The sequence below is a fragment of the Sorex araneus genome, chromosome 6 (assembly GCF_027595985.1).
Source record: "Sorex araneus isolate mSorAra2 chromosome 6, mSorAra2.pri, whole genome shotgun sequence".
NCBI lineage: Eukaryota > Metazoa > Chordata > Mammalia > Eulipotyphla > Soricidae > Sorex > Sorex araneus.
The window spans coordinates 139,441,243-139,466,419 of NC_073307.1; the positions used below are offsets into that span (position 1 = coordinate 139,441,243).

At 37.1% G+C, this 25,177-nt stretch overlaps 1 protein-coding gene across 1 annotated transcript in view; it reads left to right on the plus strand.

Moving 5' to 3' along the window:
- Positions 1–2,390: 2,390 nt before the first annotated feature.
- Positions 2,391–25,177, plus strand: part of LOC129405964 (uncharacterized) — a 390,594-nt gene continuing 367,807 nt past the window's right edge. Inside the window, exon 1 of the mRNA XM_055143685.1 lies at positions 2,391–3,201. Coding sequence (XP_054999660.1) covers positions 2,577–3,201 — 625 coding nt within the window. The 5' untranslated portion in view covers positions 2,391–2,576. The remainder of the gene's footprint in view (positions 3,202–25,177) is intronic.

Here is a 25,177-nt window from a genome sequence, read left to right on the forward strand (position 1 = left end):
GGGCTCTACGAGAGGGGCGGAGGAATCGAACCCAGGTCGGCCATGTGCAAGGCAAACTCCCTACCCACTGTGCTATTGCTCCAGCCCATGATAACAAATGCACAAGATAAATGTTACTCCTTAATGAATACTATATAAGCATAAATGTTAGACATGCGTGATATATTGTATACACATACATAAAGGATATAAATATGATAAATGCAAACAAATATTTGTTGTATTTTAGTCACAAAAAATTGTAATTGTTCTCTAATATTATCTGTTCTAAACTCACTCTATGTTCCCTTCTTTTTTCTTTTTCTCTTTTTGGGTCACATTCAGCGATGCACAGGGGTTGACTCCTGGCTCTGCACTCAGGAATAACTCCTAATGGTGCTCTGGAGACCATGTGGGATGCTAGGAATCGAACTCAGGTCGGCCATGTGCAAGGCAAATGTCCTAAACGCCCTATCGCTCCAGCCCCTATATTAAGTCCCTTATTAACCCCATTTTTTTTACCTATCACTCATTTTACTATTTTCTGGAACCATCAAAAGAAACTAAGAGATTATTGTGTTTAATGTTCTTTCTAAAATTTTATTCTACTTTGGATTGTTTCATTGAACAGCGTGCTTTTCACTAAATTGAATGCATTATTTTCATGTAACTTCTCGCCAAATTTGATGATCAATTCTCAGTTCTTCCTATACCCAAATTCTTGATTTTTAAAACATTTTTATTTTTTATTTAGTCACTGTGAAATTGCAAAGTTACTAAGGATTGGCTTTTACCCATACTGAGTTTTAATGTGAATTCCTTCACTAGTGTCCGCTTCTCTCCACCAATACCCAATGCTCCACCCCCTGCTATTTGCTTTCCACCCATTTTTACAAGAGGCACTTAAAAATGTTATTGCAGCATGATTTGTGGTATTTTTGTTGAATTTCAAACATAACACTTTACCTCCTTTCAGCACCACCTTCTGCCTGAACACTTCCCTCCACCATAGACATTGCCTCCTTCCTCGTCCTATCTCTAGCCCTTTCAAGTGGCGTATTTCCTACTTAATATCAGTTCTCATGGGCAGAGCAATAGCACAGCACATAGGGCATTTGCCTTGCACACTGTCAACCTGGTCTTGATTCCTCCATCCCTCTTTGAGAGCCCAGCAAGCTACTGAGAGTATCGCGCCCGCATGGCAGAGCCTGGTAAGCTGCCCGTGGCTTATTTGATATGCCAAAAACAGTAACAAAAAGTCTCACAATGGAGGGCTGGAGCAATAGCACAGCAGGTAGGGCATTTGCCTTGCCCGCGGCTGACCCGGGTTCAATTCCCAGCATCCCATATGCTCCCCTGAGCACCGGCAGGGGTAATTCCTGAGTGCAGAGCCAGGAGTAACCCCTGTGCATCGCCGGGTTTGATCCAAAAAACAAAACAAAACAAAAAAAAGTCTGGTGCCCACTCAAGCAAATCGATGAACAACTGGAAGACAGTGTTACAGTGCTACCAGTTCTTATGTTCTTTGTTTCCATTGCCTTTGAGTATTCATTATTCCATCATTATGTTCCTGTACATCCTGTATATCTTACATCTCCAGTGTCGAAGATGGCGTGATGTGGTTGATGTCTTCTCATTTCGGTCAGACCAATGATGTCCTACTTGATCGTCTGTGCTTGCACCATCATGTCCCCAATGGATTCTTCTGATGCCAGCATACGTGCATTGACAGTACAGACAGTCATTTTAGTCTTTCTTCATTTTGGCAGTCTTGTTTGTCCTTGAGATTTTATCAGCCTCTACTTGCTCATCCTTCTTAATGATGCCATATTGGGGGCTCTTTCAGTGTCAGTCAAATGAGGCTCATTGTTGTCACTGGGTATCGAATACACCACGAGTAGCTTGCCAGGCTCTGGCATGCGGGCGGGGGACTCTCAGTTAGCTTGCCAGACTCTCCAAGAGGGATGGAAGCTTTTAGAGCGGCCTCCAATCGCCCTTACAGGCGCTCCCATGGTTCATACCATATTTGAAGCCCATCAACTCTGGTACGAAAATTATGGAAAATGGGTATCAAGTGTCCTATGTTTTGGGGGCAACACGGTCTGGAAAGTGGCCTGGAGCATGGTGGTGGTGGCTGGGTAGTGGAGGTTGGAGGTTTGCCAGTGAGGCGTTTATCTGGCTCCGGTATGGTGGGTCATCTGGGTTTGATCACTGGGGTGGGGCGCCGGAGATTGTAGGAGTATCTGGCTCTCATTGAGCCTGGAGTACAAGGTCACAAAGTTCTGCTTTACTGGTTCTGTGGGCTTCACTCATGTGTGAGATTAGGCTCAAGTGTCCGGAAAGCGGCCTGGAGCGTGGCGGTGGCTAGGTAGTGGTGATAGGGGAGGTCTACAGGTGAGGTATTTAACAGAAGCATTGGTGGCATTGGTGTCCTTGTCAACACTAACTTGGCCATGAGCATTGATTCATTTGAATGCCTAACAACCCAAATCAGATGATTATGCTTGAATAGATGTGGCTCACTGCCAGCAGTTTCTATCTTTGTTGTCGATGCAACAACATCCAACTATGATGAAGAAGAAATTGAGAAGTTCTACATGGTACTGGAGAGGTTCTATAAAGAAGACCACACCTTCTACAAGATCATTGTTGGTGATTTTAATGCCAAGATAGGACCAAGAAGGTCGCTGGAAGAACTCCACATTGGGCCCCACGGCCTAGAATGGAACAAACAGGGTGAGAGACTGTCTGAGTTCATCATGTCGACCAAGACCATCCATGGAAACTCACAGTTCCAGAAGGCCGAATCTAAACGCTGGACATGGGAGTCTCCCGGTGGACAGTTCCACAATGAAATTGACCACATCATATTCAATCGAATATTTTGCCTGACTGATGTTGCTGTAGTCCCAAAATTCCAAACGGGACCGGACCACCATCTCCTTTGTGCAAAATTCTACTTCACAGAGCAGGGAGAAAGGAATGCAAAGTTTCAGTTTAAGAAGAGAACTCCCAGAATGACCACCCACTGGGAGCTCTCTGGCACTATTGCAACAATGTGGGAAGGTGTCGTCATTGACAACATTCACGAGGAATACGATCAACTGGTTCAGCACCTCCATGATTGTGCGAAAAATGCCAAGAGCAGGAAAACCACAAACAGACGTCTGTCTTCAGAAACTCTCGAGCTCATTCGTCACCGTGGTTTGGCGAGAGTCTCAGGCAACCACAAGCTAATGACCGACCTCTCAAAGCTATGCAGGGAAGCGATAAGGAAAAACCTCAGAACTGTGCAGGAGGAAGAGAGCAGAATGGAATGCCTTCAAGAGTGCCGAAGAAGTGGTTAAGAGGACGAAGAACTTCCGGCTCCAGGCATATCTTTTTGATTCCGCCTTTCTTCCTGCACTAACATAGGTCTCAGAGACCCGGGCCCTATGAAAACAGAATGAGAATGCTATTTGGGTATCCCAAAGAGGAATGGAAAGAGCTATGCTTGGAGTATCATGTTTCTTCACTCAAGTGAGAGAAGGCATCCAGAGTTCTGACCTCCGTTGACAATCAAGAATCAGGGATGCCATCTCATTTGCCAAGGCATCAAAAATGAGATGGGCGGGACATGTAATGTGTCAAAGACGACCACATGTGTCCCTCCCCTCCCCTGCATGCTCCACCTGCTACGGGCACCAGCGTCTGCCCCTCCGCATGGCTGGGCACTTTCCTGCTGTGCCTCAGCTGGGCAGGTGCCCGGTGCAGCTTGAGGCCTAGAGACTGCCCGCACACTGGTCACAGAATTATTTACTTTGTTAAAAAAAAGAACAAAACTTTGCATTGCATTATGCTTGCCCCATAAACTAAGTTACCCACAACTTAGTTTTTACCGACTGGATTCCACGGGATTTCAAAAGACCGAGCGGCTGCCCACCAATGAGATGGTCAGACTTCTTCAAAACCCTGAATGAACAATTTGCCGGTCTTCCTGTTCCTGGAGCAAGTAGATATTATTGGGCTACACTAGCACACAACAGGTACTAATGGAGACGTTATTGGCACCCACTTGAGCAAATCGAAGATCAATGGGATGACAAGTGATACAAGTGATATCCTACATATAAGAGATATAATTATGCGTCAGTCTCTCTCCACTTGACTAACTTCATTCAGCATGATAATGTCCAAGGCTCTGCATGTAGCAGTAAAATTTCATGACTTTATCTTTTTATGGCTGAGCAATATTCCATTTATTATTCTCATGCTCTGTTTCCACTGCCTTGGGGCATTTATTATTCCACCATTATTTTTCTTTATATCCCACATATGAGGACAGGAGCAATAGCACAGCGGGTAGGGCGTTTGCCTTGCACACGACCGAGCTGGGTTCAATTTATCCATCCCTCTCAGAGAGCCCAGCAAGCTAATGAGAGTATCCCAGCCACACAACAGAGCCTGGCAAGCTGCCCTTGGTGTATTCAATATGCCAAAAACAGTAACAACAAGTATCAAAATAGAGATCTTGCTGGTGTCCACTCGAGCAAATTGATGAACAATGGGATAATGCTACAGTGCTGTGCAATATCCCACATATGAAAGTATTCTGCATTGGTCTCTCTCCTTCTGACTAACAACTCAGCATGACATTCTCCATATCCATTCACATAGCATCAAAATGCATGATTTTGTCTTGTGTTAAATGGAGTAATATATTACAATATATACCAGAATTGCTTTATCCAGTCATGTATGCTTACACAGCTGAATTACACAAAAATTTCCAGATTTTTGCTCTTGTGGAAAGGGCTTCAAGATGAGATCTAGAAAATTTCCAAAAATACAGAAAATGGAGAAGAGGACTCTTTTATATTTAAATATATACATATATACTTAATTAAAAGGGTAGCTATGAGGATTGAATAAACATAATGATAAATTAAGCCATTAAGATGAATCCAAATGTACATATTCTGCTTATTGTTTAAAATGATTGATAACATCAGTCTTGTTAGAATAAATATAGAAAATAGGTTAGACTTAGAGTAGGGCATAATGCTAATTTTACAACATTCAATCAACCATAATATATAAAGTTGTCTTTGTACATCATTTATATTATCATTTTTTGTGGAGAAATAATTTTTTTTGAGTTTTGGGTCACACCTCGCAAAGCACAGGGGTTACTTCTGGCGCATGCACTCAGAAATTACTCCAGGCAGTGCTCAGGGGACCTTATGGGATGCTGGGAATTGAGCCCGGGTTGGCCACATGCAAGGCAAACACTCTACCTGCTGTGCTGTTGCTCCAGCCCCCGCAATAATTATTCTTGATACCTTGATAGGTAAAAGTCTAAGAAAACACGAAGACACCTAATGTTTATCACAATATTTGAATGATTTTTAAGTTACATTAAAAAAACTAATGAAGAGACAATAAGGATGTGGCATATTGAGGTTTTCATCATGGAAATATCTTTCCAGTCCTGTATGGAAAATCAATGAAAATAATCAATTAGGCCAAGAGCAAAATAATCAGTATGAAGGCTATTAAAATAATGTAATTAAAAAAATAATGACCGAGAATTATCTTGTGTCACTTATGGATTTTGAGGAATACTCAAAACAAAGAAGAGCACATTTGTTCATTGATAACATGTGTAGGATGATGAAGAAGAAATTTATGATGATATTCCGTCTAAGCAAATAAACTAATGGTAATATTAATCACCAAGAGGGAAAAGACTAGAAGAGAGAAAGATAATGGGACTGTATTTAGAGGGTATTGATTTTGACATCCCATAACAACAACCATCTTGCTGTGTCTAGTAGGCTCTCTGGTGTTCTAGAACTAATCATCTTGCAAAAAGCAATTGTTAATATTCAGAAACTTTATGACCCAGTTGTTAAGCTATTATAGCGTGAAGTTGAAGGAGAATTACTTCTCAATAAATTGGAAAATACTACAAATTATTTGACCTCCCAGCAAAGATCAAATTGACCAGCTCATCAGTGCAGATATTGACCTCAGAAAAGAGGGGATTTTGCTTTTTTTTTTCTTTTTGATAACACCTGCTGATGCTCAGAAATTACTCCTGGTAGTGCTCAGGAGAATATGGGATGCAGGGGATTGAACAGGGTTGGCCACGTGCAAGGCAAAGTTCTACCTGCTATACTATCACTCTAGACTCTCAGAAGAGAGTTTATGCCAGGAGATATGAACTTAGTGGTCACCATTATGTTATGTAATTAAATTCCTGAAAATGAACAGAGTAGTTCAGAAGAACATGACAATTTATAAGATGGTCTAGAGTAATGCTCAGACAAGGCCCCAACGAAATAGATCTTATTAAGGATGTAAGAAAGGAAAAATAAAATGGTACAAAAAAATCATCAGAGACTCGGTAAACACAAAAGCCAATAAAAACAAGCATTCAAGATTCAGGAAATTGAAGAGAAATCCAAATATGACTTTTCTTGGTCTTTGGAATAAGAAAGAATAAATAGAAAAAAATTAAAAAATACATCTTCAAATAGAAATTTGTCCCTCATACGTACTTAATATAGGTGATATTTTCAAAAAAAACTTTAAATATTGCTCATATTAATTTGGACTAGAGATATAAAGATTGGAGCATTTTGGTGGTGGTGAGGAGCAGTAACTAGGTACAGAAAACTATAACTGTTAATACTAATGGCCTAACATAAAACAAATCATTTTTTAAAAATAAAAGAAAAAGAGCTTACAAATTTATGTATCTTACCCAAGGAGAACTTTATATTACCCAATATGGGGGCCAAAGAGATAGCACAGTGAACAAGGTGCTTGCTTTGCATGTAGCCAACTTGGGTTCAATTCCCAGTATCCCATATAGTCCCCCTACCCCTCCAGGAGTAAGTCAAGTGCAGAGCAAGGAACACTGCAAGGTGTGACCCCCCCAAACAACAAAACAATGCCTTTAATTGCAAACAGCAGATATATTTATATTCATTTGAAAATAAGGACAATTTATTCAACAGCATGAGCTATAAAGTCACATGTTTTGTTGACAAAGGTGACAGGATTCTGGAATCATTTCCCATTCTCATGGTCACAAAAAGGAATACATAAGAGTAACTCTAAAGTTTCAGGCAGAGACTGGAGTGGTCACACATATGCCACAGCTCCTCTCCTCCTTAAAGACTATGACCCTGGAGGGCTACTAATCACGTTTGGCACCCAGAGACTTCTTACAGAAATGCATCTAGACTGTGAACTGAGCTACAATCCCAGGCCACCCCAGGGAGGGGCAAGGTTTTTCTATCTCGGCCTTGTCTTTCGATGACTTCTGGCAGAAATCTCTCTGGACTTAAGTACTAAAATATCAGAAATCCAAAACTGCGCGGCCGCAACAGCGGCCATATGAGCTCATATATTCTTAACTCTCAGCAATGGAAATCAAATTATCAAATGATGCCCTTTTAGCAGGTTTGATTCTTGGGGTAAAATTCTAAACAATAATAGTGAGTCCTCTGTTGAAATATTGAATGTATTCAAAGTATAGAGAGAGCAAATTGAAGATCATTAGCCACTAGGGTTGGGGGGCTGAGGGAGGGGGTATACCAGGGTTCTTGGTGGTGGAACATGTGCACTGGTTAAGGGATGGGGGTTTGATCATTATATGACTGAGACTTAAACCTGAAAGCTTTGTAACTTTTTTCACAGTGATTCGATAAAATAAAAAATTAATAAAATAAAATAAAATTTCAGGCAGAGTCTCTCCATAATTTTTTAAATGATGTTTATTTGAATAAAAGTACATCATCTATGGACTCTTAGCTACAGCCTAAGCTCTCTAGACTCCATATTATTAACAGACAAAAGAGGGTTGTTTAGGAACAACTTAATGTTAATCAATGTTAAATTTGATGACAATGCGTGAAACTATATGAAATTTGTGCATAGTTTATTGAAAGAAGGAATACCACACGTTAGACTTGGTGATACTAAATAGAGTAAATAAAAAAAAGAAAAAAGCAGTGAGACTTATGTAGAACTAGGTACAATTGGAGACCATTTAGCTAATCCAAACAGTTATTCTCCAAAGATGCACAGTTATCATGAAGAATGTACTTTGTACCACTGGGATAGAGAAGAATTAGTGGGGGTGTGAAGGTTACTTTGGGTATAGTGGTAAGCATAGTGAGTTAAGCAAACACATAAAACAATAGTATTCTATTTGAAACTTCTGGTACTGCTAACTCCATTCCAAGTAGCAGCAGAAAATACACTCTTCAGGGGAAAACTGAGAACCAGATACAGTAAGAATCAGAAGAGCATTTAAGGAACAAAAAGCTGGTCCTTGTAAAATTTAAACTTTCACGTCACCACTCCCTTTCAGTTGCATCCAGAGAAATGATGCTTCAGATCATGTTGTATTGTGCAACTGACAACATCTGCTACCTACCATAAACACAAGCATTTGTTTGGCTAAATAAATGTGTGACCATGGGGAAATCACTCTGGCAAATTTACTGACATTGCCATGGTGTTCCTATAATAAACCTGGGAATCAACTTAACTTACGATACAGATGGCTGCACTGAGCGTATGTCACAGTGGGCTCATGGAAATGAATTATCCAACCAACTAGTTTGGGTTCTAAAATGATTCTGACTTCCTTGTGATAATTGACTAGAACTTAATGAGAGCATTATCCCATTACACTTAGTATGGCAAAACCTCTAAAGATTTTTCAAGTAATTTAGGGTTCAGACATAATTGCAGCACTTGTATTTCTCTAAGGGGATTCTGCAAGGCAATGGCCTCACATTTTTTTGACACATAAACCTGGTCAAATCTGCTCTTCCTGAATCTGAGTAAGGCAATTTGTGTGCCTTGTCAAATTATAGTCATTTGTTTACCAATGTTTAATTTTCTATTTATTTACTTCATCAAAGAGATTTAATACCATGTAGATTCTTATATTTACAGTATCTCCCTATAGAAAGATATGGGATGAAAACTACATTAAATAATCACATTTAAAGTAACACAAGTAAAAATAAATCTCCCACGCAATTTTAACTGATATGGACACTCAATAGGTAGTTCTTTGTCCATTGGTCTAGAAATATGCTTCAAACCACTATTAACATAACACATATAAGAAAATTGAGGGGCTGGAGCAATAGCACAACCTCTGTGCGTTGCTGGGTGTGACACAAAAAGCAAAAAAAATGAATATAATAGTAAAATATTTCGGAGATATTAATAACTTATTAATGTTTTAACATGTCTCTAAACTTAATCTATTTTTAAAAAACACAGTGATTTCATTTTGTATAAATCTTTATCAGATAAATGAGTCGGGGTAGGGAATGAGTTAGCTATTATGTTTTCTTAGGTGTATGATGGTGAGGATTTAAAATTGCTACCATCGTTAAAACATAGTTTGGAAGTCCAGTGATTATTTTAATTGAGTTAAATTGATTTTAAAAACTCCCTAAGTTTTCTACAAGGATGCTTTTGTATGCATGTTTATAATACTTCATCATCATAACAAAGATGATTAATAGTGGTTACATTTACGAAGAAAAAACACAACTTGATAAACAATCTAACTAAAGAACCCAGGAAGAATACAATCTAGTCAAGGACTGATACTAGTTTCAAAATGCCTTCTTTTGCCACTAAATAGCACTGTTGGTTTCTATGGCATTTTTTTCATTTTGTAAACAGAAGGTCATGAGAAGTCATTGTCATACAGAAATGTTTCAGAGATGCCACTGGATTGATAATTAAAAAAATTTAAAAAGGAAAGAAATATAAAAGAGTGCACACAGGACTCTGTATAATTTGGAGTAGTCTCAGTACATAACCTAAGTAACTATTTGTTTAAACCAGTGGTTGCTTGTTTGGTAACTTTTCTTCAAATTCTAGACATAAAGCCATCTAGTTCGAACATATGTTTTGCTCAGTATTATATTTATATTCATTTAATCCTACTGTAACTTAAAATGGAGGAAGTGAATCAATGTAAATATATGGGCTAACATAAAGGACTTGTCTACCAAGAAAGAATCAATTATGAGGTTTCACTTAGGTTCAAGCTTTATTAATAACTTGAAATGCAAGAGACTCAGGAAAAGAAGGGGGAATGATCTGAAGCATTCAGGTCAAAACATGTCCTCTCAATCTAAATTAGCTTCAGACATATGTGTCACTCAGTGGGAAAATCTTTAGGTCATTAAAACAAGCTTCACTTGTATAGCTTACATGACATCCTCCAGGGAACCATTCATTGCATTTTAACTGCCAGGTTAGTTTATCATAAATAATTTTAAGTCAGTGTCACCCTTCTAACAGCATTATGTTCCTTCTGCCAAATATCATTACTTCATTTATCAGATAGTTCATTTAACAGAATTATCACAAGGATTAGAGTATACTATCTGCATCGTGTCTTTGCTGAGACTGGCCTACTTTCCTCCATTCAGGAAAAAAAAAAATCACTTAGCATTCCTTTGGAAATATACCTTCTTCTTGAACAGGAAAGAACAGAAACACCACACTCCAAATTGCACCCCAATGCTAGCAATGTCCTTTGGATCATTCCAGCATCATTTACACCATAGTATACAGAGGAGACCAATTGCTGTTACTATTGTTGGCCTATCGAATACGAGACGAGTAGCTTTCTAGGCTCTGCCGTGCGGGCGAAATACTCTCGATAGCTTGCCGGGCTCTCCAAGAGGGATGGAGGCTTTTAGGGCAGCCTCCATTGCCCTTAGAGGTGTTACCATGGTTCACACCAAATTTGAACCCTATCAAATATGGTGCGGGAATAGTAAGTATTAAGTGTTTTATGGTATTTACACTTTGCGGCTGCGCAGTCCAGAGAGCAACAAGTCGATGTTCATGAAAAACGAACTGGTCCCTGAAGCCCCATTTGCTCTCAATGGAACGAACATCTCCCAATGCAGCAGCTATGTGTACCTGGGTCGAGAAATCAGTATGAGGAACGACTTGGTGCCAGAACTGCACAGGAGGAAGAGAGCAGCCTGGAATGCCTTCAAGAGCATCGAAGAGGTGGTTAAGAGAACGAAGAACCTCCGACTCCGGGCACATCTTTTTGATTCCACCGTTCTTCCTGCACTAACATATGCCTCAGAGACCTGGGCCCTATGCAAACAGGATGAGAATGCTATTAGGGTATCCCAAAGAGGAATTGAAAGAGCTATGCTGGGAATATCACGTTTCACTCAAGTGAGAGAAGGAATCCGGAGTTCTGATCTTCGTCGATGGTCAAAAATCAGGGCTGCTGTCTCGTTTGCCAAGGCATCAAAAATCAGATGGGCCGGTCATGTAATGCAATTCAGAGAGGACGGCTGGACTACAGCTGTTACCTACTGGATTCCACGGGACATCAGAAGACCTCGTGACCGCCCACCAACTAGACAGTCAGATTTCTTCGTCAAATCCCTGATTGAAGGATTTGAGGCTCTTTCTGTTCCTGGAGCAAGCAGATATCATTGGGCTGCACTAGCTCTCGACAGGGACAAATGGAGATGTTACTGGCGCCCGCTCGAGCAAGTCAAAGGTCAACGGGACTAGAAGTGATACAAGTGATACAGAGGAGAGTGGTATTGCCCACTTTGGAAATACTGTGAAAAGTTCTGAGAATTAGTATGAATCAGACAGACTATTTAGCTTCTTTCGTCCAGTTTAAGCAATGTTGATTTACAATCTTCTGTCAATGTTATGAGTCCAGCCTTCTATCATGATGTTTTTTTCTTATAAAAAAAATCTGGATGCACTTTTAAAGTGTGAAGGCATTTTTATTTCCTTTTATTCTTATCAGTACTTATTGAAATAACTAGTTTACAAGGCTTTCATTTAGAAATGTAATTTCACAGTTTTTCATAGATATATTTTATACTCTTTATTTAAATTACGTTGGTGCAAACGCAATATATCCAACTGCTTTTTCAAGTCATGCTATAAGTAAGCTGAGCATAAAGAAAGATTTTAATACTTTGTAAACAAACGGCATTGGAAAATTGCTGGCTAATCTTTATCAAATAAATAATTTCAATATTTAACAAAGGTTAAGAAGATATTCCAAATATGTTAAATATTCTAAGTTTCCTATAGTATTTATGTGCAATTAGACATATAGAATACAAAATATTCAAGGTACAGCTATGAGTATAGACATAGGTTTACTTTATACAATACAGGCTGTGAAAGGATGTTTTACACTTATGGGGCACATACAATTTTAGCTTATTTTATATTTTAATCTTATTATAATTGTAGTTCAATGTGTATTTATTTGATTCAATTCAGTTCCATGAAATATGTGACTGTGCATCAGCTGACATGATACATCCCTAAAATCTGACAAAGACTATTGAGTTTGTTCCTGTGATACTGTGATTTTCAGAAATTCATGCTTTGACCTTTTAAAAGAATAAACTACAAATTTCTCAACTATCTGTTCTTTATGCTGTTTTCAGGTTTAGGATGCTTATTGTTTTGGAATTTGTAAGAGTGACAAGGGGAATTTTGTATGAAACTATAAAGAAGAATGAATTACCAGGAAAATTTGTCCTGTGATTAGGGGATTAGAACTCTCCGTCCCACCCTCAATTTCAGTTTCAGACATGGCAACAATAGATGACTTCATGAATGTGTATGTTTATCTGTATATAGTTGTAAAATATATTCCTTCTTCACCGATGTAGAACAATTTATAAAACTGTGTACGCTGTAAGGAGGAAAAATTTTAAATGTAAATCTGAAGTCATGCTGGTAATGACCTAGATAATGACATGAGATATCAGACATGATTATGTTCAGGAGGAGGGACCTCTAATTGAAGAGTCCCAGTCTCTTTGACACAGATATCATAATAAATGACAGGGAATCATCTCTCAAAACTATCAAAACAACAGGAAATGTAAAAACATTGACAAGAAATTACAAGCTTTTCCTAAATAAAAAGCAAGTAAAAACTATTTGGAACACTTAAACAGCAGGGAAAATTATATTTATGAAATGCACCTGAAAACTTGTGATTTGCATATCATTTTTGTCTAACTTACTAATTCTATGGGTGCTTATTAAGCACTTAGCGATGAAAAACATAATTTAAATAATAGAATACAAGGTATTATTATGCAAATAGGTATGACAAGTAAAACTACAAATTTTAATTCTTGCTGGTTTTACTTTCCCAGTATTTTTTATCTTGAATATATCTTCTTTTCTGTTTTCAATACCATACACTGCTTGTCTTTTGGCCTCCTTATCCATTTAGCTATCAAAATGCTTCAAATGTAATTTTTAAAAGTTTTAGTGTAGCTTTCAATGTCATGATTTTGTTCAATCCAGTCTATCTCCTTAGTCTTGTTTTTCAGTATATATATTCCGTCTATCATACCTTGCTCAAATTAAGGTTGCACCTACTCTCATTACAGTCTATGAAAGCTCATTTTTCAGTGTCTAGAATACCTGTCACCTTTCTCAGGTCTTTTGTCTGAATATGTTCTCTCTCAATATTCAACTCTTTTTTTTTAATTTTTATTTTATTGAATCACCATGACAAAAGTTACAAAGTTTCAGGTTTAAGTCTCAGTCATATAATGATCACACCCCATCCCTTCACCAGTGCACCTGTTCCCCCACCAAGAACCCCAATATACCCCCCTCTCACACCCCCCCGAACCTGAGTGGCCAATGATCTTCACTTTATTCTCTCTATACTTTGAATACATTCAATATTTCAACAGAAAACTCACTATTATTATTAGGAATTTTCCCCCAACAATCAAACCTACTGAAAATCATCATTTGATAGTTTGTTTTCATTGCTGAGAATAAAGATTATAGGAGCTTGTTGCGACCGCGTGGTTTTGGATTTCTGTTGCTTTAGCTCAGTTTACAGTCTAGATGCATTTCTATAAGAAGTCTCCAGGTTCCAAAATGGGTTAGTAGACCTCCTGGATCATAGTCTTTAAGGATCAGAGGGGCCGTGTCATGCGTGGCTGCTCCGGATCTCATCTGGGCGGAGAGCGTGCCAGTAAAACCCCCATCCCATGATCTCTTGCGCGCCACATTACTGCAAGCTTGTACCTCTGGGTTGTGAGTTCTAGAATATGGGGATGACACGTGGGTGCTGCTTCTGCTGCTGCTGCTATCTTCCCCATAGAAAGAAAGCTTTGGGAGAGAAAAGCTTTGAGAGAGAAAAGCCGGAGCTACAACCCCAGGCGGCATGGGGTTGTAGCTCAGCTCACAGTCTAGATGCATTTCTATAAGAAGTCTCTGGGTGCCAAAATGGGTTAGTAGACCTCCTGGATCATAGTCTTTAAGGAGCCTCAACTCTTCTTTCTCTTAACCACTAACATGGTACTCAGGCAGGGGACACTCAAGTGTGGGACATGAAACAGTGTACCACATGCAAAGTCTGAGATCTGGAGCATTGAGCCATCTCCAGCTGTCCTCCATCTCTTTTTTTTCTTTAAGACCCTCAAGTCCTTATTTATTTCTCCCTTTTAGGCAATATTGGTAGAATTATTGCCTTTGTATAGTTAATCCTTGTTCAAGCTAAATTAAGTTCCAGGATGTCAGATATTCAGTATGTTACATATCTTATAGAATCAGAAGACATTCGGAACAACAAAAAGCTTTTGTTAATTATAATGAAACACTTACTTGATGCTGTGTTCACTTTAAATTAAATAACAAAATCATATTCTATGGATAATCCTAGCTGCTAATAACTACCTCCTCCATAGCGGGTAGCTGTTTAAGGAGTCTCTGAGGGGGGACAGTTTATGCAGTTTCCATTCTAAAGGAAAGTGTAGTGTAATTTTTGTTTTTAGTTTCTACTTTTCATCCATTCCAGTGGCAGATGCCTATTAATCCACAATTGCTTAGAATAGGAAAATATGAAAAGTGACTCTTAATTTATTCAAATCTACAGTCAACAAATAGAAAATTCTTGAACAAAAACATTTTATTTTTATATAAATGATGACTCACTTAAATAAAGAGAAATCTGCCATATAAGTATAAAAATGTCAGCATATGAAAGGGTCTTGTAGCTTGTTCGCAAAGAGAAACAGTGTGGCAGAATCTGAATCAATTCTTCTCCATTGCACATAACTTACACAATTCATTCCATAGGAGCCAGTATAAAATCCACATTGCACTTCGATGTCAATATGGTTAATCCTCTCTATTTAAAAAAGAGTTTTGGGGGCTGGAGCAATAGTACAGTGGGTAGGGTGTTTGCCTTGCACAGAGCTGATCTGGGTTCGATTCCCAGCATCCCATATGGTCCTCTGAGCACTGCCAGAGGTTATTCCTGAGTACAGAACCAGGAGTAATCCCTGTGCATTTCCAGGTGTGACCCAGAAAGCAAAATTAATTAATTAATTAATTATTTAAATTTAAAAAAATAATAATGTGTTTTTCAAGGAATAAATTACGCTCGGATGGAATGAATTGTCACTGAGGGTAGATCAAAACTTTAAAAGTTATTGCTAAGAAAATACTTATCTCCAGTGATAGAAGTTTCAAATGAATATTTTCTGTGTTCTATTTCTAACATAGCTGTTGAAATCTACTAAAAAGTTAAAAACCTAAAAGAAAGTCAAATCATCTAGTACAAATCAATGATTTTATAAATAAGAAAACTCATAGTTAGTGGAATAAAGTCATTTGTTCAAGGGCACAATTAGAAATGCAGTTAAGTTGTTACTATGCATTAGTTTTCATGACTTATGTGAATCTTATTTTCCACTGATACTGTTTTCTACATATCGCAACTACTGAACATGGTAGGCATATAATAATTATTCCTTACCTTAATTTTTATTCTGTGTATTTATGTGCTTATTAAATTTTATCCAGTCATCACTAAATATAAATTTTGATTTTTCTTTTGTGTCAAAATTTGTCAATCAATCACAATATTTATATCTTTTTGCCTTTACAGAAGAGTGAACAGTAAATATTTATTTAAAAAGAGGAAAATTTTACTGAACTATAGAGAAAATGAGAAGATGCTAGAGATAGTAGCTGATAAACTCCTTCACTGAGATATAGATCAGGGACTTGTAGATGCAGTTCCCAGATCAAGAGAAATTGAGTTGTGTTAAAAGAGAAATAGATGGCTCCTCAATCTAGAAGATTGATGATCTGAAAACACAAAGGGAAAAAAAACATAACTATGAACAACCTTAAAACCCATAACTGACAAACTCAATGTTGTTTTAAGACAATCTGTCAATCTAACAGCAGAATATGTTATCACTCAGTTATCACCAGAATCTTAAAGCAAAATCTGGGGAGTTCTGAATGTTTTCCCGTAAGAAAAGCCACCTGTCTAAGTTCATGATCATTTTCCGTTTGTAAGAGTACAAATTATTTTATGAGGGATGAGCAGATGTTCATGCATCACAGCAAAAATCTGTTCTACCAAGGTAAAGCCTTTAGAATTCTAAGAAAATAGTCTAGCATAATGAAATCTGGTTATCATTTCCATGAGTTTAGCTCTTACAGCAATCAAAAGCCCAAAGAAGCTACAATATACAACCTCATACTGCATAAACGTCTATAGTGGGTCTAATGTTCTCTCCCACCCCAGGTGGCTCAGATCCTAACTCCTGATAATGTGCACATAATTTTATTTGATGGTAGGGTCCTTGTAGATAACTTAAGAATCTTGAGATCATGTCATCCTGGATTCAGAGTTAGTCTAAAATGGAGTTATAAGTGTCCTAATGTGGAAAAAAGGAGATAGGTATGAGAATGGGAAGAAAACCATGTGAAAATAGAGAAAAAGACTGGATCTACATGTCAAGGAATGTAATAAGTTAATGAATATAGAGAACAGGAATTCAGAAGGGACCAAATCTGCTAATACCTATATTTAGGGCATTTGAACCTCACGCTGTGAGAGGAAAATAATGATTGTTTTAGGCCACATAATAATTTCACCTGTAGTAATTTATTACGGCAGTCCTAGCATACAAATATTTTTACATAAAACCATTTAAAATGTGACAGTTGATTTTGGAGAAGTACTCTTTAAACTATTCATTTAAGCTGAGTTCAGAGTAACAAAATTAAAACTTATTTATTAATCTAAACTTAATTCAAAGTAATAGAATTAAATTACTATTGGGAAAAACTTTTGATATTAACTAATGATATACATAAAGAATGATATTTGATAAGCATTCAAATAATTGGAATAATTAGAAACAATTCATATTATGGTGATATAATATCCCAATGTCTACACATCAAAATATCATGTATTATTGTTTCTATTGAAATGTGGGGCAAAAAAATAGATTTGTGTTTAAAATGTTTATGTTTTGAAAAGTAATCTTATATTATTCACATATTTTATAAAATACCATAAATCAAGGGCTAGAAAGGGAAAAGCAGGTATTAGTTATAATAATATATAGAAACTGCCATATTGATGAATGCTTCATTTCCATTCATCCATTCATTATTCTTTTACATCCTTTTATCTTGGCACATAATAATCTTTTAAAAATGTTCCAAATTCCAAGAACTTATCTAAAGAATGGAGCTTATGAGGGCAGTGAGCTGGCGGAGATGTTGGGGATGATGCATGGGGAGGACCCTGGGAAAATAGCGGGGTTATTGGGCACTCCAAAATTGTAAATCGACAGGGCTGGAGCGGTCGCACAACCTGGGTTCAAATCCCAGCATCCCATGTGGTCCCCTGAGCACTGCCAGAAGTGATTCCTGAGTGCAGAGCCAGGAGTAACCCCTGAGCATCACAGGGTATGACCCAAAAAGAAAAAAAAAAAGTAAATCATGGTGACAAAAATAAAAATCAAAAGAATGGCTTAAAATAACACAAAGTTTGGGTCTGGAGCCATAGCTCAGCGGGTAGGGCATTTGCCTTAGCACAGAGCTGACCCGGGTTCGATTCCTAGCATCCCATATGGTCCCTTGAGCACCACAAGGAGTAATTTCTGAGTGCATGAACCAGGAGTAATCTCTGTGCATCGTCAGGTGTGACCCAAAAAAGAAAAATAAAATAAAATAATATAAAATAACACAAATTGGTGCTTTTATAATTCTGTAGGGAAAAAGTTTTACATAGATCTGACAAGAATAAAGTAGGGTATTGGCAGGACTTTTTTTTTTTTTTTTGCATCTCTAAGGCAGCATTTCCTATATGAGGCCCTGTGAGCACCCCGGTTATTCCAGGTCACAGGTGAAAATCCATGTAAATAGATGATCATGATATGACATTTGCATACTTACTGGTAGTACAAAGAGCAATAGGGGGAAAAAAGAAACAAGATTCAAAGAGTCTTGATTAGGAAATGGCTAATAAATAGTACTCAAGGGAGAATCTCTCCCTGACCTTTCAAATTTATACAGTTACCTGGTTCTTGGATCATGGTCCTCAATTTAGATTTTAGTTCAGTTGTGTCATATTTTTACCTGCCTTTGAAATAATATAAATCATGTTATCTTAGTGGTAACCATGAGATTTAAAATAATTTTATAAGACCTTTTAAAGCTTAAAATTATTTCTATTAGGACACCTTCATTAGCAGCCCCTACAGCTGACCATTATGAGTCAATTACCATTTTCAGGCTTTCATAAAAGGCTCTACTTATTACCAAATGCATAACCCACAGTGTAATTTTCCTGGGATTACTTCTTTTATTCTCACTTGCCATCTGAGCCATTTCAAAGTTTAGCATTAAGTAGCACTTAATATAGTAAGGCAACAAGCACTGCTAATTCCAGTATATGTTCATTGTTCCAATACAAATTAATTTTAACTTTTACACTAGCTGGGATATATATATATGTATATGTATATATATGTGTATATATATATATACACACACACACATATGTATACTTGGGTATATACTGTTTTTCTCCTTGGCTTAACACTAAGAATGTAATAGAATTTAATGCGATTTTTTTCTTTAATTTAACAAACAGCCAATCTACAAAACTTTACCAGGCTGTTTCCTTATTTATTTTACTGTGAAGAGTGTTGCAATAAACCTAAATTGCATTTATCTATTTGAGAATATTTTCATATTCTTTAGGTAGACTCCTAGGATAATTTTAGATAATATATTTTATGGCAGATTTATTTTATAAATTGTTTTTCAGAAACCTCCATATTTACTGGCAGGACTTTTTAATATTCCCATAAGTTACCTCTGCACCTTTACCAACACTTGGTTTTGTTTATTTTTCTTTTTTAAAAATATAGTTCATTCTCACCGATATGAGGGGTTATTTTTCTGTGGTATTCATTTGCACTTTTTTTATGTAGTGTTAAACAGATTTTCATAATTTTAGTGTTTTTAGCAACCAATATGTCTTTTTTGACTTTGCTGTAGCACTGAATGAGTTCTTTATATATTTTGTATGTTAAACCCTTGTTGAATTGTAATTCAAGGATATTATCTCAAAATTAGGTTTCCTTTTTGATTTTGTAGTATATTTTTCCCCATAATAAATATCCGTTCATTTTTTTTCTTTTGCTTTTCTTAATGGGACAGTTATACTCGTAAAGACATATCTAAGGCTGATATTGATGAGATCATTTCTACAATTTTCTATATTTTTCTTATATTTTACCTTATTATCTACTTATGTTTTCAGGACTTACATTCAGGTATTTACTCTATTTTAATAAATAGTTTTTTACTTATGTAAGGCAATGGTATGGTTTCATTTTTTTGCATTTAACTGTTCATTTTTCCCAGCACCAGTTGTGTACTGACAGCAGATGAATAAAGATGTGCTATATATGTACAGTGAACTATTATTCAGATTAAAAAATGAAATCTTGCCATTTTAAATGCATAGATCTTAAGGTGATTATGTTAAGTGAAATAAACCAGTAACACCAACATAAATACTGTATGATTTCACTCTTAAGTGTAATGCAAAGAAGCAAAGCAAGCAAGCAAACAAAGTGAAATGAAAAGATTTTTTTGATTCCATGAAAGATGAATGACTAACACAGGGAAAAGGTTTAGGGTTCTATTAGATGGTATTGGAAGAAGCAATACTAATGTTATGTTCTTTTGTCCTGTATAAAATTATTTCCCTTGAGCTGGAGTGATGGCATAGCAGGTGGGGCATTTGCCTTGCACCCGGCTGACCTGGGTTCAATTCCCAGCATCCCATATGGTCCCCTGAGCACTGCCAGGAGTAACTCCTGAGTGCAGAGCCAGGAATAACCAATATGCATTGCCAGGTGTGACCCCAAAAAAGCAAAAAAAAAAAAGAATTTCCTTAAAATTAAATTAGATTTAAAGCTAATATTACCTTTATAAAAATTATAAAAGAGGAAGTGTTTAAAAAAAGGAAAAGTAATAAAGTGAAAAAATAAGGAAAGAAATACAGTAAAATTATAACTGAGGGGATATTAGATGCAGAGCCATAGCACAGTGGGTGGGCATTTGCCTTGTATGCATCTGACCTTGGATTTGATTCCTGGAATCCCGTATGGTTCTCTGAGTACCACTAGGAGTAATTCCTGAGTACAGAGCCAGGAGTAGCATGTGAACATCATTAGATATGACTCAAAGGAGAGAGAGAGGGGGGGGGAGAGAGAGAAAGAGAGTGGGAGAGAAAGAGAGTGGGAGAGAGAGAGAGAGAGAGAGAGAGAGAGAGAGAGAGAGAGAGAGAGAGAGAGAGAGAGAGAGAGAGAGAGAGAGGAGGTTCTTGCTTTGCTTGCAGCTGGCCCTGATCTGCGCCCTGGAATAGGACATGGTCCCTGAAGGAAGACCAGGAGTGATCCCTGAGCCAGGAATACACCATAAACACCATCGCTGCGTATGGTCCCTAAGTGAAAAAAATATATATATGTAAATTTATATCTATCTATACACACACACAAATCTTTGAGTCAGTTTAAATAACTTTGGACTCAACCAAGTGACCTGCATAGTTTCCAAGAATCACTTTTATCAATCTCCAAATATCTTGAAATCGTTATTAGAATTAATATAGTAATTACTTTGATTAAACGTTAATTCAAAAGGAAGAGTTATAATTTTTAGGCTAAGTAGGTTAAAAGATTCAACTTTGTGAAGGCAAGCCACTAAAACAAAACTGCTACCAGAATAAATGCAGAAGATGAGTAGATGAATAAAAGATGGTGGTCAGGGAGACTTAAATGTCTGCAAATAGTTTGTACTGGGATTTGTTTACATGTGTTTTAAATTTTTATTTTCATTTTAAGAGACTCAAACTGAAAATTATAGAAGGCACATTAATGGTATTTTAGCAAGAAAGGTTATACAAATATCCACTAGCATATTCATTCAAGGAAGAAACCTTACTTCTACATCAGCAGACAACATAGAGAACATACATTTTTATAGTTTTAAAAAATGGGTGTTTAAAATGGTTTAAAATCTTTTTATGATCTTAAGGTACATATATCAATTTTTATTATTTTTGGTTTCAGTTGGTTTTCCTATAACTTGTCAACAAATTTTGTTTGTCCTGTTAGATGAGAAACTTTCTACTATACATAATTTTAAATGCCCTACATTGGAAGTGGGTTTTACTAATATTAACACTGAGCACTTTCTTCATTTTCCTATGGGTCTTGTTTGTTTTAGGACACACTTGGGTGAGCTCAGGGCTAACTTCTGGCCCAAAGTTCTGGGATCTCTCATAATACTGCTCTGAGAAATCATATGTAGTTCCAGGGATTGAACCAGGTTTGGCCGTTTACAAAGCAACTGCCGTAACCTCTGTACTAACTCTTTTTTTCTCTATGAGTCTTTTTGTGACCTTCTGATTAATGAAGGAATGATCCCTCAAAATTGTTTTAATAATTTCATATTTTTGTCCCTGTGCTTTTTGGCCCCTTAATCATCATTATCATCAGTACTATCAATATCAGTATTATTAACTGGAATTTTTAAGACTACCTGAATGATCTTATGCTTTTAATATGAAAAAAGTCTAAATAATTACCAGGTTGGAATTTATTCACTTTTGCAATAAACTCTTTTAGGTGAACCTTTTACTGAAAACTGAAATTGTTGATCATCTCTGAAATAAAATATTGTTCTGTGATATGTCTTTGTACATCTGATACCAGGACATACAATTATTAATTCTGATATTTTAGGATCCAAGCCTATTCACAAACATATCAGGCAAGTGCCTTACTGCTGAGTCATACACCTCTCCTCCATTTCAGGATATTTAAATAATTTTAACTTGTAGTTTATGTCTTCTTTTTGGGATCTTCCATTTACATTCTTAAAAAAAGAGATTTAAAGGCTGAATATACTACATTCCTTTCCACAAATATCTGTGCTTCACATACTATGTTCAAGTCATTTTTAACGATAAATAAAAACTCTCTTCTCTAACCTCAGTGATCTTAGATCCTAGTGAGGAGAGTTCATAAATAATTGCACAGATATTAATTAACTATGATTATGGCAATTGCTATGAAGCAAAGGGCATCATATTATAAAATGTTTGAGAACTAATTAAATGAGTCTCTATACTTTATTGGGTAAAGTGACATTAAAGGACATTAAAATGAATATGAACCAGAGCCTATGCGAGAAAAAAAGGACTGGCATGAAGAGAATGCGCAAAGTCAGTGAGGGTAAATCTGTGCCAGAGAACTTTTGGAATACTCTACCTGGAAAAGAAATCAGCGAGACATAAGACTTCATATAATTTGGGGTAAGAATATTATAAAATGAGGTCTAGGAAAAGAAGCTTCAAACTTAGATAAAAATATCACTTATGAGACCTACTCATAACCTCCTTTACCTGAACATCTGGAAATGGAATATGGTAGCTTCCTTTCAAACACCAAGGTGATTCATATGAAAAAGGAAAAAAAGTTTGAGATTTGTCGAATTAGACCAATTTACTTCCTAAATTAATGATATCCAGTTGGAGAACACATCACTGTTTAAATAACCAGATAGATGGGCGTGTTCTTTAAATTTAGACTTTTTCTATTCAGGTTTAGTTCTGGAACCATTTAAGCCTCTTTTTTTTTTTTTGTCTTTCATTCTTTTTGTCCCCAGACAATAATGAAGAATTACATACAGGCAATGTAGTAAAAGCTCTTCTTTTTATTTTAATGACCACCTTTTTTGCTACTCATAAAATATCAAAGGACTGAGGTAGGAACATCTACTTCTTTCATGTTGCACATCAGAAACAGTGGCTCAGAGAGGTTAATTGCCTTTCTGGGAATCACGATTTGCCCAAAGTAGTGCAAAGGTCTTCTGACTCCAATGTCCACTTACTTGCCCCTTAGATCTCCTGTGTCCCTTTATCTCATCTGGGAGTCATTAGTATTTGTTCTTTTCCTCAAATGGCAGTTTTCATATGAACTAGATCTGTAGTCAAAGAAAATAGAAAACAATAGGAAATGCTAAATGTTGAACTTTTCACAGGTGATGTTTTCAGAAATTGATGTCAAGAATAAAATAGCTGCTGGCAGTTACAACTGTTTGGATGTCATTTTTACAAAACAATTGCCTATGAAGTCTTTGTGGGTTAAAGGTTTCACATAAATTGGGAAATTCTGGCTTCCTGCTCTTCTTTCTGACCTCCTTTCACTGGCATTTTTTTTTTTTAAACATAACTACATAGACCCGTTGGTCTCCACATCTGCCACACTTTCTTTGTTGTTGTCGCATAAAAATTATAATTATCAAGAAAAAATGCTTTAAATAGAGAAGGCATGAGAATCCTGAGAGCTGTTCACATTTATTAACAGGTGTTGCAATTACAGCCTCCCCAGAGCATGCGTGATTCTAATCAGTTGTGAAGTGGAACCAACCTCATCTCTGGAGATTGTTTAAACATATCAGGCTCAGCAGCGTGTAAAGGTAAGTTGTGAAGAAGTTTGACCCGGAGATTCTTTTTTTTCTTTTTTTTTGAAACTGCAATGTGATGTTATTATCGTGTGAGACTACAGCCTGCTATCCCCAGTGGGTCTCTTGGAAATCAAACCTCTTCTGTGATATTAGGAAGTGGAACATTTGGGAGATAGTGGGGGTGGAGCAGTGATGAGGTGTCCTTATAAAAAGAACACCAGAGAGCTTGTTCCTTCCCTGTTCTCTAACGATGGGCGATACTGTAAGAAGGTGGGATATCTGCAAAACAAGAAAGTGGTCTCAGCAGACACCCGATTTGCCAGTGCCTTGACCTTGTTTCCTGGCCTCTACACTGTGTGAAGTGTTGTTTAGGCCGTATGGATCTGTTCCAGTCAGGGGAAGGAAAAAACATAAAACATCACTGGTTCAAGTCACTCCTTATTTAAGTGTTCTCCTTCCTTTGTCACTCATTCTATGACAACTTCTTATAGCCTGAGCTAAGAGCAGTGGAATTAATAATTTAACAAATCACCGAATGGAAGTTTATCAGAGAAATCTCATAAAGAACACAGCCCTGCTGGTCATCCCTGGGATATCTCCAAAGCCCAGTGGCCATGCTTTCTGCATTGCACTTCTGTTGAGTGCGAATCGGAATCAGTGACCTGCGTTTAAGCCACTGCATACATCCTGGGATCGTATTACATACAGTTGTATTGTTCTTCTTCAAGGAGGCAGTCTGCCTCTGAAGAAACAAACTCCTCGTATGTAGTGGAGAGCTTTATGCATATTGTCCCATGGCCAGGAGCGGAGGGCCACCTTCCAAGCTCTAGTCAGCATGAAATTCAATCTCCCCAACACCCCCCAGCACTTGCAAGATCTTGAAACCTGCCAATCATCAAGTGAAGTATTAGGCATGGAGGCTCAGATGAGACTGCTTCCATGGCCCACGGCTTAAGTGTAAGGCCTAAGAGAACCTGAATGGAGAATTCAGGTAAATCATTCCTGGACACCTAACCTGTCAGAGAATGTGTATTGTTGTAAATGACTGTAATTGTGTAGGTAGCAACGCATAACTAACACTTTTCACAAATATCAATTTTATATTCAAAAAGTACGTTCCTCAACATAAATATTTGGAAGGAATGCATTCTCTGAATCAAACACCTGAGTCCCAAGGTATATAATTAAGCATGCAGAGGGAGGATAAATCAGATATTTGGATATCAGATTTCTCTTCTCTGAATGCAGAAAGTTAGAGTAGTTACCAAACAGCAGTAAATCAAAGGAGTTGTCTCCTGCTTAAATGTCTCCACTG